The 17,181-nt window shown below is 37.3% G+C and overlaps 1 protein-coding gene across 1 annotated transcript; it reads right to left on the reverse strand.

The window, feature by feature from the left end:
- Positions 1-2,585: 2,585 nt before the first annotated feature.
- LOC135939674 (importin-4-like) lies at positions 2,586-9,575 on the reverse strand. Its single transcript, XM_065484173.1, has 18 exons — positions 9,401-9,575; positions 9,090-9,262; positions 8,854-9,031; positions 8,606-8,788; positions 8,187-8,447; positions 7,386-7,583; positions 7,110-7,328; positions 5,902-6,280; positions 5,500-5,738; positions 5,305-5,428; positions 5,169-5,247; positions 4,958-5,109; positions 4,604-4,797; positions 4,281-4,487; positions 3,980-4,191; positions 3,789-3,924; positions 3,560-3,734; positions 2,586-2,870 (listed from the first exon to the last, which is right to left on the reverse strand). The coding sequence occupies exons 1-18, from the start codon at positions 9,461-9,463 to the stop codon at positions 2,743-2,745; spliced, it is 3,300 nt and encodes a 1,099-aa protein (XP_065340245.1). The 5' UTR covers positions 9,464-9,575; the 3' UTR covers positions 2,586-2,742.
- Between the last annotated feature and the right edge of the window lie 7,606 nt (positions 9,576-17,181).

A 17,181-nucleotide genomic window follows, 5' to 3' on the forward strand; every position in this document is an offset into this window, starting at 1 on the left:
TACGCAGTTGCACGAGTTTATTATTTGAACAATTAATTTAAGAATGTTTTGTGTACATATTACATATCTCTCCAAGAAAAATTCAAATTTGTAACGCACTACCCGGTCTAGACTTCAATGTGCCCCCTCCCTGCACTCGAAGAGTGAGGAGGAAGGTACATTAAACGAAAGTCAGGGAAATTGATACAGGTGCGCTGCAAATTTTGCCAATATTCTCCAAAATTAACAACAAAAATCTATGCCTGATTTTGATTAATCTCATCGAGATCTATCCAACGACGTCACATAACAGGGAAATCCGTCCTTATTTTGAAATTTAATAAGATCTAAGATATGGAGACAGAATTATCACCATTTAAAGCAAGCACATTAACTTTGCAGCCTCTTTTCTACATTTGCTACAAGGATTTTGTAGCACAACAAATCGTCTTTCATTAAATTTTTAATAAAGATGCACATTGTTAAGCCTCGCCAATTTTTTTTACTTATTTTTCAGTGCGTGCCCTATCGTTTTTTAACCTTAAACCAAAAAAAGCTCCCCGCAGCAACAATAATAATATTCTGCTCTCAATTTCAATCGAAAAGGTCTCGAAGTCCACCTCTCTGGATGTAATTACCTGCTTATGCTTATCTGAGATCAATCCGTTGTCGCGTGACAGTTCATCAATCTCGTCCAATAATCTGCGAGCAGAGATCGAAACTTGTGCTCTCGGTGGCGTTCCTGCGACACGCGCTGTTTCTCTCGACTCGGGAAATGCACACTGGGGGCAGGCAGGCAGGAAGCGCCGCCGATTAACGCTGCAGCCGAAAACAAATTAATTTCCACCGACTGACTTGACTGGAGGAATCCCAATTGTGCATATCTGATAAAAAAAAAAAAAAAATAGCGGCAGGTGATAAGCTGGGTGGGTGATGGAGAGTCACAACGATAAGACCGCTTTTATTTTGCTTCGCCGCTTCCTTCTCACCACCACAAATCTTTGCATATTGTGTACGCTCCACTGGACACGCACTAAATTATCAAATTAAAACTTTATCAAATTAATAATTTGTTCTTACAAGAGTTTTGATTTAATAAATAAATTCAGTTATGAAATTTGGATAAATATTAATAATTTTTTGTGTTACATAATATTTTTTTAAATTTCATGACAAATTAATTAAAATAACGAGTTTGTATTATTTTAAATTTTCCAGTAGTCTATATGTGTTTGTCTCGGGAGTTCATAAAAACTTACTGATATATCTTAAAGGAATATTTTTGTTCATTATACTTACACACGGAAAAATTAAATTAAAACATCAAATTTATTGATGGAATAAGATTAAGAGAAGGTTTAAATTTAGATCATAAAACGTAAGAAAAATAGCAGACTATATGTCTTTGACAATAGGCAAACAATTTGGTGAATTTCTGGTAAAATAATGAACACAAAATCCCTTTTATTTACATGGAAAAATATCATTGTAATGATTTTGCGCAAGTGCATAAATCTGGATGTGAATATTCCAGGCGGATTTGTACGTGTTTTCATCTCTTTTTGTTCGGTAAAAGATTATTCATTGGTAAATATTTGCGGTGCTAGAACTGTTGGCTCTTTTAAAAGTCGCAACACCTTCTGTCCAGAATCCAGAACGAGATTGTAATTATTTATTTCTTTATTCTTCTCTGGCAGCCGGGCTAGGATTGGGAATGTCAGTAAATGGTATTTTTTATAAAATCTGTTGATGGCTGCTAACATCAAAAGATATTCAATAAATGAACTAATTTTTAAAAAGAGTCTTTAAAACAGATAATTTTGGACTATACAATCATGAGAATTTCGGAAAAATCTTGATCTTCGTCCCAAACCAACAATATTTTTGCTCTGGGGTAAAATTAGATATTCTGAATCTCAAAATCAAAGTTATTCTCTGGCCCTCTATTTATTTTTTGTCCTCAGAAGAGTTTGAGTAAAAAAAAACTTGAGGAATTCATCTTGATTTATCTAAAAATAAGAGATATCATGTTCCTTTTGACATAATTAAAACAAAATTATTGTGCTAGTAAAATCTGTTTTTATTTTAAACCTCGCCTTAGGGCGTTCGCAACTGGCGAAATTTTACCCAGTTTAAAAAGTCAGGAAGTTTGAACAGGTGCATGGCATTTTATTTAGAAATATATTTGTTTGCATTTCTGAAATAGCAACGAAACATTTAAATGAAATAAATTATCAATTTTTGCCGTCCACTGCAATGGCATAAAATTAATTTAAATTAAAAAAATCCATAAGAGTAAGTTGGCTGGTAAAAACTTAAATTAAGCGGTGAAAATAAAAAGGTGAGAAGAAAATGCAACTGCACGTTCCAAAGAGTTGAGTTAACCATTTAAATTATGATCATAGACATCTCGTCCATTTAATTTCCGAGGATAACCGCCTAGTTAGGAAAATTCCTGTTCTTGAGAATTAAATTTTTTTCTCATTTATTTCTAGCTAAGTAAAAGCTGGACATATTTTGACTTCAAATTTCTTTGGTCATTGCATTTATTCAGCGAGGAAAAAATTACAATGGTTGCGGTTTTATTTTTAAATTAAACATAATAATTTCCTTTTAGCAATTTTATTAATTTGATCCTTTCCAGTATGTAATCAAAGGTGGTCTAGATGGCGTGCCTTTTTCTTACTTTCTTTCCTTCTTTCTTCAACCGCGGATAAATTAAGTAAGGCACACATACAGCGTATACGCAAAATCGACGACTTCTCAACCTTCAAATGCATTTTGGAGCCTGACGGCGGCTTCAGGCTCCAGGGCGGCGGCAGTCGCCGCGAATTTGTCTGGGAAATCCTTCTGCATGGTCTTCAGCAGCGAGACGATGTCGACCGACACCTCTGTGAACAGCAAAAAAATATTACAAATCGATGACGGCCGTTGGTTGACAAGCTTCTATATTAGAAGCAGATTTTCCCTTGTAAGGGCTGGCGAGGAGAAATGGAGCGGCACAGCCTTTATCAGCATTTCAGTGTTAAACTGCATTTGGACGAGAGGAAGAAGAAGCCTGTTTGCTCTTATTCTATTTATTGTGTTTGGTAAGTTGCAGAGAGAGAAAAAACTAATGGTGCATATTTACAGCTTGAAAAATGATTTAATTATTTAAAAAAACTTTTTAGTTGCTTTGGCAATTTCATTCATAATGTAAATACCTTTACTTAATGAATTTGTTGTTTATATTGACAATTGTTTAAAAAAAAATAAATATAGAAAATTGTATTTCATCATTATTTAAATTTGAAAGCATGTTTTATCTGCCTAAAGGGGCCTCAATAAATAACTCTCAAAGATTTTTAAAAAATAAAAAATGGCTCAGCATCATTTAATGTCTTATCGCAGATTTTTAAAAATTTCTGAACGATTTAGTTTCTTCTGCCCATCGGTTTGGATGCTAAATTTAAAGAAATCAACAGCACAAAATTTCAAATCAACATCAATGTAATTAAAAAAAATGTTTACTTAATGTTTAAAATAGCATGTTAATCTTAAAAACTTTAATAATTATTCTTAGAAAATCAGAAAATCTCACCTTTAGGAACCTTGTCAGTGCCGACGACATCCGCAGCTGTAATGATGACTTTGTCGAGGTTGGCGGCAAGCTGCGGCGAACCCATTTGGTACAGCAAGGAGACGCACTCGAAGATGGGCTTGATCTCGCCGTAGTCTTCTCGCAGCGGTAAATGCATCATGAACACAGGAAACACCTGGAAATCAATACATAATTTAATTTTTTTAAAATAAAAACGCAAAAGACGCACCTGATCCAAAGGAACTGCTTTGACGTTGGTGACGATGAGCCGGGCTATGGCACCGCAGATGTTGTCCAGCACGTGTGGCCCATTGTCGTTCTTTGGTATCACGGCGGAAAGGGTTTGCAGAATTTCAGGGTAGTACCTGAGGAGATAAATTACAATAAAACGCAATTTAAAAAATGAAAATTGATTGTGACCTGTAAATGGGATCTTTGCCATGGTAGGCCATTTCGCCAATGGCGTAGATAGAGTTGTTTCGGACGTCAGGCACTGAGTCCTGCGCCAGTTTGAGCAGCAGGGGCATCAGCTGGCCGGAAAAGTTGGCAATCTGGGCAGCCCCCAGCGGCTCCATGCACTCGGCAATCACGCCCGTGCTGAACGACCTCTGGCCAATGGTCCACTTCTTTTTCTACTCAAATACAGAAAAATATGTATGTTACAATTTTTATTCTAAATATTGCAAAAATGTAACTTCATAAAGTGACATTTTTTACTTACAGTTTTGTTGATGAGGGTGGGCAGGAGTTTTTTGAAGACGAATCCGAACTCATCGTTGGGCATGGCGTGTCCGAGCGGATTGAGCACCTCTGACGCGTATTCAAACAGCATCATGTCTTGCTCGGCGTCGTTTTCATCGTCGTCATCGTCTTCCTCTAGCTCATCCTCCTCATCGTCACCCTGACCCTCCTGCTTCTGACACTCAGTCTACAAAAATTAAAAATTAAATTGTATCAGATCCTTCAAAAATAAATTAACTAGAATCCATTGCAGAAAAGTGTATTATTTTCATTGAATGCTTTGAGTCGAGAAGGAATCGTTACCTCATTGTTCAAGACGGTGGTGATGCAGTTAATAATGGCCTCCTGGTGGCCCTCGCCCTGAAGCACGACGCCTTTCAGCTCCTTCAGCAGGTCAGAGTAAACCTCCAAAGCTGCCATCACGACGCTGTACTCAGGGTCGAAGTGGATCAGCTCAGCACACTTTGGCACCAGGCTCAACAGAATATCATTGACCTCTGCAAAAAATAATACAGAAAAATGAGTTATTACACAAAATTAAAATTATAATAAAGCTGACGCAGAGAATAATTTTACTCTTTAAATAATTAAAAAATATCACCAGTTTAATTTACAAATTAAACCTTGGGATTTCAGTTTGACTTTCTCAAAACCCACCGTTAGCAGCCTCAGGAGTGGGAATCTTGGACCAGTTGATTGTAATCTGGACAGCGGCTGAGAGGGCGGCGCTCTTGACGCTCTCATGGGGGTAGTTGAGCGCCGAGTAGACCACAGGGAAGCAGTCCTTCAGATAAGGCGCAAACGCCTCCCTGAAGACCAAATAAATTACCATAAAATCGCGATAATAAATAATAAAAAGAAAACATACCCAACTTCAGCTGCGATTTCTTTCAGGGCCAAGCACGCCTCCTCAGACTCTTCCGTGAAGTCATTTTTCAAATCGTAACCTGCATTGATTTTGTTTAATATAAGTTTTTTTATTATTATTGGAGAGTAAACCATACCAACTATGTCTGAGCAGACGTCCTCATCGTCTGTAAACTCGCCATCAATGTCTTCCTCCTCCAGATCTTCCTTCACTTCCTCATAAACTGGGTAAACTTTGTCCGCATCTTCTTTGAAATGCGCCTGCAAATATAAAGAGTGTAAAATGCCACGTGTGATATATATTTCAATGAAACACGATTTTTGGGACTTACAACAATGCCGTCCTTGCTTTTGATGCTCTCAATGAGGAAAGGCACGATTTCCTTGAGCGCTGGCGACATTTCCGTCTTGAGGACGGTTGAGATCGCGGCGAACAAGCCGTACGACGCCTTGCGCAGGTCGGCCTCCTCGCCGCTGTTTTTCACCAGCTGGATGGCGTAGTTGATGCTGTCCCACGCCAGAGGTTTGAACGTTTCTGCACCGACGCTGCGACTGAGAATTGCCAGCGTGTCTGTAAAACACAAAATAAACCGGTTAAACATTGAAAAATACAAAAGAAAAATGGAAAGAAATTTAAATTAGCAAAAAATGTCCTGAAAACCGTTCCTCTATAAAAATAAATATCACAATCAATTTACCAAACAAGTATAACAAAAACATATGAAAACACTAACCCAATGCTTGAATCTGGAGTGGTCTTGTGTCATCAGTAGAGTCAACAGTGAGGAAGGTCTTGAGGACCTCGATGATGTGGGGGTAGTAGGGCAGGATCTTTTCCTTTGCAGCGTTGGCGGTGGCGCCGACGGCGCTGAGGGCGAGCTCGCGCAGGTGCACCGAGAAGCGGGGCTCGAGGGTTGTCATGAGGCGCTGCATCAGGATTGGCAGGTACGGCAGCAGGTCGTTGTTGAGCTGCTCGCAGAACGTCTCCAGCGCGTAGAACATGCGGTCCACGCCGGATGGCTCCTTGCCGTTCGCCTCCAGACCAGCGCACAGCTGCTCCAGGTACGTGAACAGGATCGGCATCAGCAGAGGCGCGAACCTCGTGATGTCCGGCTGTTGGCAACAGGGAATAATTATGTAATTTAAATAAAACAAAAAAAAATCACTGAAAGTGTTTCAGTTGGATTGATACATGAATACAATTGAAAATTATTTAAATTATTGGATGCAATAAGCAGTTGATTGATTGCAAGCATTATTTTAATTCAATTGTTATAGAATTTTTAATTCAAATTGGTAAAATAAAGGAGCCAAAACCATTTTTTTAAGAAAAACTCGTTATTTGAATTAAATTTTGATCAAAATATTCTGGCTAACAGCTTCATTACTTGTTCTTAGCGGTGAAAATGGCGATATTTGCAATTTTTGGGGCAAGAAAATATTCTTTGGTAAAAACCTTGAGCTAACAACTACTACAAATTTGTATAATTTTCCTGGACTTTCCTGGATTCTGCATAAATTAGAAGTTTTTCTAGTTTTTCGACCCACTCAAGGACAAGAGAAATAATTAGGATCCAGAACCAATTATATGTGTACATTTTCCCAGAGCGAAAATATTGACAGAATTTGTAAGGCTATATTTTTTACTAATTTTTTTGGAGGTATTGAATCAATTGCATTCAGACGGTTTTGGCAGCTCAAAACACGATTCTGTGACAGTTGGAAGCTCAGAAAATATTGAAGATGAGTGTTTAGATAGTTAGAATACCTGTATAACAAAAATTAAATTATTAAAATATATAAATAAACAGAAAAATTGATGTAAACAAATTTCTTAAGCTTTAAAAGCTCATTTATGCGATTATTTATAGATGGAAATGCTGAATAAATTGAAAATCTCGCAAGTCTCAAACTAATTTATCAAGACTTCACTAATTCCTACCTGCAAGTATTCAGAGTACTGTCCAAGGGCAAAAAGGGCGGCATTTCTGACGACAGTGGACTCGTCTGTGATGCCAGTGCCGATGCACTGGACAAAGTTCTCCAGGCAGTTGGTCCTGATGTACTCAGTGCAGCCCTCGGCAATCACCGACAGGGCCAGGTAAGCAGCCTTCTTCCTATACACGTCATCGCCCTGCAGGGCCGGCTCGATGAATTGCGCCTATTTCAAATTTAAATAAATTAAAAACTCAAATGACAAAGAAATGGATCTAATTACAAGGGCCGGAATGAGCTTGTCAGGTGGCAGGGAAAGGGCAAGCGTGTCCAGGGTCTGCGAGGCGCACAACTGTGGCGTCGTGGACTCGGCGTCGGCGTTGAAGTACGCCTCCTCCTCCTCTTCCATCGCAGATGGCGCCGCCATCAGCTGGAACAGCGCCTCCAACACTGGCTGCAGAAGATTTTGCTTCAAGAAGGCCTGAAAAATATCATTTTTTTAAATTAAATTATTTTTGCATATTTGAAAGAAAAAAATGAATCTGGTGTACTGATTAATTCACATTTTCTTGAAAATTAGGAAAATTAGAATACGGCATGGATCTACGTACAGGTTTGGCCTATTTAAAAAATTTTACTTGTTATGAGGAACTGAGGACTATTTTATTCGGTTTAAGGGGCTTTTATTACGATTTAAATTCAAAAATTAAGCTTTTTTATAGAAGTTAATTTCAAATGGTGCACAATTTAGGTTCCAAAAAATTATTCTTTGAACATAAAAATTTAAATAATATTTTCTGTCAGCAGAATCATGGTTTCGTCAGATTGGCAAAATCTTCAGAGCGTTTAATTTTTCTAAACATACCCTGATAAATTAAAGAGTTTAATTAAAATGTTCAAAAATGTACAAACAAATCACGAATTACCGAAAATTATAAAAAATCTCTTTAAATAATAATTATGATTGATTAATTGAGTTGAGTCAAAGCTGTCCTTTAACCAGAGCTTTTTCCCCACCTTACCATAAATAGATAAAAAAAATTGTTTCGTTCAAAACAATTATTTAGGTAATCAATCGTCAAACCTTCTTTCTACTGCGGGCGATCCAGCCAGTGAGGAGGACTCCCTTGACGCGAACGGCGTCGGGCAGGGACTGGTTGAGTGCGATCTGCATGCAGGCGGTGATGATGAGTTGCAGGTGCTGGCCGAGGACAGAGGCGTGCTCCTCGAGCAGCTCATCCAAAATGCCCAACTCCTCGATCGCCTTGTCCTCGTTAATGGAAGCCATCGCGTTCGCCGCAGCCAGCGTTCCAGGGAGCAGATTTGCATACGAACTGATGCACGACTGCAATTAACAATTTTAAATTAAAATATATGAAGATTAACTAGCGATTTTTTAGCAAAAAAAACATCTTATTTAAAATGACTGTTGTTTCAGTTAAATTATAATTTAAGATCCATTTTTGCTAGTCCTGCGTCATTTAAAAAACAAAAGAACAGTACCTTCTGCTCACTGAGCAGGGGAATGAGGTGTTTCATGCCGACGATAGTGTTGTAGACAGTGTCAGAGGCCAGGTTGGTCGACGTTTCCAGCACATGCTTGAACAGGATGCAGAAGGCTGGCAGAAACGTGGCTACTGACCCAGCACAAGTGTCCAAGACATTTTTTAGGGCCAGGGTTCCAATCTAAAAAAATTATTCAACAAGATAAATATTTATTTTCATCATTAAGGTGCTATATATTAGCAAACCTCCTGCTTATGAGGGTCATTATTGGTGATGAAATTCTGGAAGAGCTGCAACAGCTCAGGCCAGTCTCTGTCCAGCTGCTTCTGGTGCTTGGCAATCACCCCCATCAGCTGGGCAATCGACGATTTGACGCTTTTCACTGGCTCAGAGATCAGGTACTGGATGAGCCCCTCCTTCAAACTGCCAAGAATTTTTTTTTTAAATTTTAACATTAAACAGGCCTGAATTACTAATTTACCCTTTCTTCACATCAGCCTTGAGTTGTACCCAGTGCTTTTTGCGGTTTAAATGCTTTCGGATCAGGACAACGGCGTACTGCCGCACATCCTGCTTCACCGACGATCCGAGAACCTGGCACAGGGCCGGGATGATGTCGGCGCTTTTGAACGCCACTTTCAGCTCTTCGGTTCCCTAAACATGGATTTATTTCAAATCGTTAGTCCGTATTTTGAGAATTATTATAAATTTAACGCGGCACACGTGGATTCATACATGCCGGTCTTGCTGAAAAGATAAACAAACGGATTAAAAACGCATGCATCGGCTCACCTCCGAGATTTTGGCAGAATCTGAAAGCAGGACCTTTTCGATGGTGGCTTCGAGTGATGACATTGTGCCGCACTGTTCCTTCAGCAAGATCTACGCTAATTATTACTTTCGCCAAGAAGACGAAGGAAGAAACGAACACGCTCTCTCACACGAGTCTCTTACTTTTATTACGTCGATCGTCGAGCAAGGCATGGGCATGGGGCATGGCAGGTGCGACGCCCACAAGCTGCTACGCTCCTGCGACGCTAGATGGCTTTAGTAGCTTCATTCTCACGTTGATGCCTGCAGCCGCCAGCCTGCATTGCGTCTTTTGAAGCAATACAACGCGCAGCACGCAGGCTGCGAGTGTTATTTATATATATTATAAATATTTTTAAAGAGGAGTGATACTGCAAAAGCCTGGAATTTGCTTGTTGCCAATACATAAACTCGTCCCTTAGGATTCAGTTAAAGCCTAAATTGACCTAAGAAGCACTGTAATTTTTTGAGAAAATTGGCTGGAAAATAACCGTGCTTTTCAAATGGTAAGGGCTGTCTCCTTACTTGAAATCCGATTTAATTTCAAAACCAAGAGTTTCCCCAATAAGTGGCATACACCGTTGGACAGATCTCGACCAGAGGAATCGAAATATGCCAAGAAAATATGTTCAAGCTCCGTAAATTTTTGGAGAAAATTGGCAAAATTTGAATTTTTACTTTAGGAATGTCCTTTTTTATTATTGCAAATTGTTGAACAAATTGTTTATCGATCAATTGTTTATGGGATCCAACAATTCAAAAAATTTTAATTGTTGCCCTTAATAATGTTACTTGAAACTTGAAAGTTATTTTTTTTCTATTCATTTTCTGTAGTATCTGACAGCTCTCATTGTGCTCTTCCAGTTATTATTATATCATCTCAATCACCCCCTCCGATGTTGTTCTGTTTTGATAATTTATAACACCTTTCGAATCAACTATTTTCCACGCTTTTCATCGACACTATAATTATGGATATGGATGCAATAAATGGACAACAATGGAGCCAGCTGACGAGAAGAAGGATATAAATTTATGTTTAATTCAATAAAAATCAGTTTTATAGTTTCGTACACAAAAAAAAAATAAAAAATATAGTAAACATGAGAAAAACATTTTTGGGAACTACAGAAAGGAACGGACTAACACAAGACTTAACCTTTGGTCCCACCCAAAATTTTAGGATATATTTTCTCATTCGTAATTATATATAGCAGTTGTGCGTTGTTTGTCAATTTTATCTTATCGGAGTAAGAGGTGCATGAAAATTATTGAGAACCAGAAGTATTTTTATCATCTTTATTTATTAGTCATCTCCAAATTAATACAGGTGACATAAATAATAATATATACGTATAATGTACAGTATTATTCTATCGCCTGATGGAGTTGAGGGTATTTTGCCATGCGCCAAAATGCATCTTACCACTAGTTTTTGGAGTAAAAACCAGCCGGAAAAAACAAGTTCTATGTTAAAAAAGATACGATCATTTCATTATAACAAATTTATGAAATTTATATAAAATTGCGTGATTTGGTGAAAGCGGATTGCATCTTCATAGCCGCGCATTTGGCCTTGGAAGGAGATAAGCCAGGTCTGCGAAGAGTGCGAAGGAATATAATATTGGTCAATGGTGGTTAATTTTTCGAAAATAAGCCCAGATTTGCGGTTGTTTCAGCCATGTCCGGTGCTCTTCGATGTGATCTTGAACTCAACAAAATTGACCTTTTGTAAATGCATGACGAATATCAATTCTGCTGGATGGTAATAAAAATCTGCAGCCACAAAATGTAATCGAAAAAGCCGAACTCCCGTCTGTCGGCCACCTGCATTATTCTGGTATCCAACGCAAACGGCTAGCAATGAATTTATTAATAATTCTGACATTCTGAGACTCGTTTCACTCTCAATGAAAAAGTAAGCGATCCGGTCCGGAGTGAAACAGCTATATTTATATACATACTATCCACCCCCAAATATATATATGAGATTTTGGGCGGTGCCATTATTTTGCCTTTTATTAGGGTACACAGCAAATCAGGGATGAGAAAATGTCACTGCGCTGCAGTGAGAAAATCTCACCCCGCCGCATGTCACTGCTGCGCGGTGCGAAAAACTCACTTTTTACACCCCAGGTATACTCACCCCTGACTTGCAGTGTTGGGGAAAACATTTTAATCGACTTTCAATTGTATATTAAAAATTTATTTTGTTATTTATAGTGTTTGCATGGCTAAAAAGGTCGTTTTTAAAACAAATTTTGAGTAAATCATATTTAATATTATAAGTATATGGAAAATTTAGAATCGAAATATATAAATCAAATTAAAATTTGACTATCTAGAGACTTTTCTTAATTTTGCTGTTTACTTGCAATACGCTCGATGAAAATGATTAATCTAAAGTTACAGGCCAAAACTTTCAATTGAGAGCATCACTATTCTGTTTTTAATGTATAAAAAAATCCTAGGGTGGAAATACTGTAAAACGATATTTTATCTCTTTTTATCTCTATTTGTGACAGTTCTGTTGGTACATTTTCAATTAAAATTATAGGGCAATATTCATAGTCACGAATTCCGCAATCCGCCGCAATCTGTTATAGAAAATTTTAATATTGAAATTCAAGGAAAGTTATGTAGTCTTTATAATTTTCTTTAATGAACAAAATACATACAGCATAATCCCTATGGAAGGTGGAAAAGGGGTGAACCAAAGATGTGCGGTGATGTGAATGAAGAGCCAAAGCATCTACGCAGCAGTTTCGTTTAGATTAGGAAAAGGGTTGGTAAAATGCCCAAGCCTGATTGGCTGGTGAGCGTCTGACGATAAAAACGTGAGAGCCAATCGCGCTCGTGTCTTCCGTTCAAGCATGACGTCGTGCCAAGTGGGCGGGGTATAATGGAAACTGGTAGATTGGAGTGGATCTCAAATAATTGCTATCATCTATCGTCACATTCTTCACTATCCACTGCAGACATCAACACCTATACAGCATCTCTCACATGAGCACGAAAAGATATCAAAATTTTCGAGCTAACACATTTATACATTTTCAGCATTTTTTCCAAAAGGTGAGCAAATTTGTTCCTAATTATTTCACGAATTATAGTTTGACAGGTTATGATAAGCTTGCGTAATGAATAATTTTCAATTGGAAAAAACGTAAGTGATTCATAAAACGCGAATGGATAATATTATACTGAAATTAAATGACGATTTTTTAAAATACCCTCTGTGAAATGTAAAATCTATATTTTTTCTATTTAGCCTTTAGATAATGTGGCCTATTAAACTAAGGCCCATCCATTTCTCAAAAGACTTTTAAGTTGAAAAAACTGCGGGCGCGTTTGAGGGATATAAAATTATGAACTCTATAATTTTCTCTTGTGGATAAATCGAAATCCTTGGGTATGCTGAAGGCTGAAGATCCTCAATATTAAAGCTAGTATAGCAAAAATTTAATTCGAATTAATAGTTACGCATTATGCATTTCGGCTATATATATTGTCATTTAAAACTCCAATGATTCAACTAATTTATATATATATATATATATATATATATATATATATATATATATTTCCGATTTTTTTTCAAATTTCTAGGACCATAAAAGCAAATAAAATATTTCAACTTCAACTAGTGAATTTTTCTCAATTGGGGGTTTGCATCTCCGTGTCGTTCTGTCGTTCTTATTATAATATTTTGTTCTCTATTACCTTTCAGCTCCTCTTGGAAAGAGATGATGTCTTTTCTTAAACTAAACCCTGATGGTACCTCAGAACAGGCGGTGCTCTTGAATTCACCTTGAAATAAGAGAAGAAAATTTTGATAAGCATGGGCGTGGAGGGAAAACTTGACAACGCTAACAGCTAATTTCTCATTGGATGAATTTATTTTTAGCTCAAAAAGAACCATTTAATATTTTCTAAATTTAATTTTATACTGATCAAGTGTGAATTCGTGTTCAAACAGATTGAATTAGAACTGACTAAAACCTGTGTGGGGATCAATTGCGTCCGACTAAATGTTTAATTAAGAAAAGACGATTGTTTGACATCAATTTGAAATTAAATTACCAACTATAGCCACCAGAAATTTCTAGATTCATTATTGATTACTTGTATTACGTAAGAAAGGACTTATCAGAGAGAAGGACAATGGAACAAATTTGATTGACGTTTTGTTTTATCGCTGATTAATATTAGAGGTAAAACTTTTTACCTTTTTATATATATAATCAGCACGCCGTGCGTGGCTATTAATCATGATCAAGATTATTTTACCGATCATAAAAAACATGCCTCAATTGTCGCAAAGAAAAAGCTCACGACCATATGCAAAAAGCAACTACTTTCTCTCCAAAATGCAAATTACTCAAATTGAATAGATCAACAGTCCTTTTCCGGATTTGAAAAAAATTCCTCCAGTATATTGAGGCCTATTTTTGGGGCGCGGATTGCTCGTGAGTTGTTTGCTATCAGGATGTCGTTACAATAGGACAGATTAACTGATATTACAAAGTAGCCCTACGCATTCCAACTGATGGTCGCACCGACCGCAGTTTTTTAAAATCCAAAACTTTCAGAATGAGTGGTCTAGAGCTACAGTTTAGGACGTAGACAAACTGTCTGTTTCCGAAAAAAAATATATTATATGGAAGTAAAATTCGGATATTTCTGTTGAAAAATTATTCGTTTTTATTTATCGACAACTCATTTTGGCTGTATCCAGCATATTTCATGAAAAAATAATGCCGAAACTGGTATATATAGGCATAAATAAAAGCAACAACCTTTCCACGAGGAATGCCAAAATCTTTCCTTCCAGGAATGTATTCTCGATTTTGATCTTTAACCAAAACATACATATGCGGTTATGACACTATGACAGCATTCTGTGAGGCTCTTAATTGTCATGTTAACACACAGTAGCACAGTACATTTTAATTGGAAAACCCCAAAAAGGAAAAAATATATAATAAAATGTTTCCGTGCGGGAAAAGTACAAAAGTTAGATTAGCAATATGTAACAATATACTTACCGATGTAGCCTCGAATGCGAAAGTTAATGAATTGACTATTATGTCGCCTGCCTTTATAAACACACCTTATCAAACCGAAATGGTGCATCATGGCAACTGACAATACAAAATAAGATTAAGAAATTGTAAAGGTCTTTCTGCTGATAAGATTCGTGAAACCATCATATAATTGATGACAGTTAATTTGTGTCAAATTGAACTTGAAATGCTTTTAAAATTTGAAATAAAACACGGCGAGGAAATTAAAATGACTTTAACATGTTTATGCTCTATACATGCGTTGGAATATTGGGCAGCTATTTGAATGAAATTTGAGCTGAGATGTCAAAAGGTGGTTCGAAATAATTGAAATGCTCTGTTAATAAATAATCAACGGGCTAGGAGGACTCGTCACCACTTGTCGGTTTTCGCACCTTACCAGGCGGCTTTAGGGACAAATATCCATAAGTTTTGGATTTCCAAAGACTGCGGTCGGTGCCACCTTCAGTTATTGGAATGTGTTGTTTTCATGTGTTGCAGAAATGTCTAAAGCCGTACTTGTCAACACTTCGGCGCGGCCAATTGAGGAAGAGCCCAATGAGTATCAGCAGCATCGCACTATTAACAAGATTGCCTTTCTACCTACGTCTGCAAGACCTTTTTATCCAGACAGACTTTTTATGGACAACTTGAGGTATTCTTCAATGTGATCGATCGCGAAATTGAAAACTAATATTTTGTCTGTTATCCTTTTTGTAAAGGAACAATGTTTGTCGTATAAGATGTATGGGAAACACCAGGGTTTGCTAATTTTGTAATGCGCTAAAATGCACCACTGGTTTTTTGCGCAAAAAACCAGCTGGACAAACCCCAAACTGGTGGTTAACTTCAACCCAAAAAAGTCTTACTTCGCACCAAGAAAAGCCAGAAATTTTAGAAAATTACGATCAGAGTTGTAATTTTTGGTCTTATTATGTGAAAACCAGACACTGATTTTGTAAAATCCCTTTTTTATGTCACCCATAATGGGGATTTTTAATCTTCCTAAATATGCCTGTTTTTCGGGAAAATGCGCAAAACTGCAGAAAAAAAAACAGAAAATAGTGGGAGATTTAATTTATGAAACCGGAGTAGTACACGTGCTTTTCAGATGTGTGATAAGCGCGTTACCTAACACTAACCCTAACCCTTCCACCTCGCACGACGACGGCCACGTGAAAGGCTCACTCCAAAAAGGAAATTCCGTGCGAGGAAAAATATTGTAGAACAACATCATAAGTGTAAGAGACCCGCATTCGATCGGGGTAAGAAATTGTGATAAAATTTATTTTTGTTGCAAATATTTAATTATTTAATGTAGAATATTTGTGATTGTGAATTATTTGTATTACAGTCTTGTACCACGACTGACTTGGACGTTAATTAAAAGACGATTGAATCCAAAAGATTTTTTTCCATTTTGGGCTCCTCGATCTACACATAAAAGGCTCTTATATTGCTTTTCTTGTACTTTAAACTTGAACAATTAATGATAACTTTTTAAGTTAAAGTGAAATCATTCTTAAACGTGCGGGTGTTGGGAAAATAACACCATATTTTTTCTATCTCCACAATTTTAATAAGGAAATAATTTAATTGAGAATTAAAATCATTTTAAAAGTATATAGCGTTAGAATTTTTTCAATTTTTGAGTAGAAATAAAGAACACTGGCACAGTAAATAAATAATTATAATTAAAGTAATTCGTTTCATTTGAAACTATAAAAGGAGCTATACTGGGCCAAAAGTTGTCGCAGAACTCTCAGAAGTAGTCTAAACCAAGCATTTTGCAGATGATATGAACAGGGATAGATGCAGTCTCAAAATTTGCTCAACAACGCGGCATCTCAAAATTACAGCTCTCTAAATATAAAAACTCGGGGTAAGTGTGCGGCGGGGGCAGCAGATGAAAATTTAATAAAATAATTTACGAAACAACATATAGATATTTATGACATCCTCCTATTTCATTTGGGTTATTTTGAAAGCATTAACAAGCAAAATCGTAACACACATATCATTAATTCGGTTCTAAATGAGCAATTTTCCTATGGAATCATCAGTTCAAAGTAAATTTTCCCAATAAAAATAGTCGGATTTTTTGGAGGGGAGGGGGTGAGTGGGCCGCGGTTGTCGGGTGGGCCGCCGAAATCATTTTGCGCTATATAGTCCGCCGGGCCTGCCTGCACAAAAGAATTTATTTTCAATATTAGAGAGCGCGCCTGGAGAAATTCACTGACGAGACATGCTAATTTCCAGTTGGTTCTCTTATCGTCGTCGATTTTCCCCTCCTGCCTCTTGCACTAGCGGCTAGCCTCTCTGGTGGCCAATAACCATAATTAATATTTTTTATATTATTGAGTGGTGCGGTCTTTTATAGTCATTAGTTGGATGCGGACTGCACTCTAAAACTAGAACCGTGCAAGCTGGAAAATCTTGGCAATTTGTTGTCGTCTATACCTTTTGCTGTCTATTCTGCATTCTCTGCCCAAGTGTCCCATCTTAGGTGAGCATTAATTTTAATTTTATGCTCTATTTTCAATTACAATAATTTACTTCAATCACATTTTTACCTGAATTTTCGATTGGGGTTTTCCACCCTGTTAGAAGTTAGAATGCCTGAGCGGGGATCAAGGTCACGTTTTATCCAAGCGGGTTGCACAAATGCACACCCTCCGCTATGCGGGACACTCGAAT

The sequence above is a fragment of the Cloeon dipterum genome, chromosome 3 (genome assembly GCF_949628265.1).
Source record: "Cloeon dipterum chromosome 3, ieCloDipt1.1, whole genome shotgun sequence".
Classification (NCBI taxonomy): domain Eukaryota; kingdom Metazoa; phylum Arthropoda; class Insecta; order Ephemeroptera; family Baetidae; genus Cloeon; species Cloeon dipterum.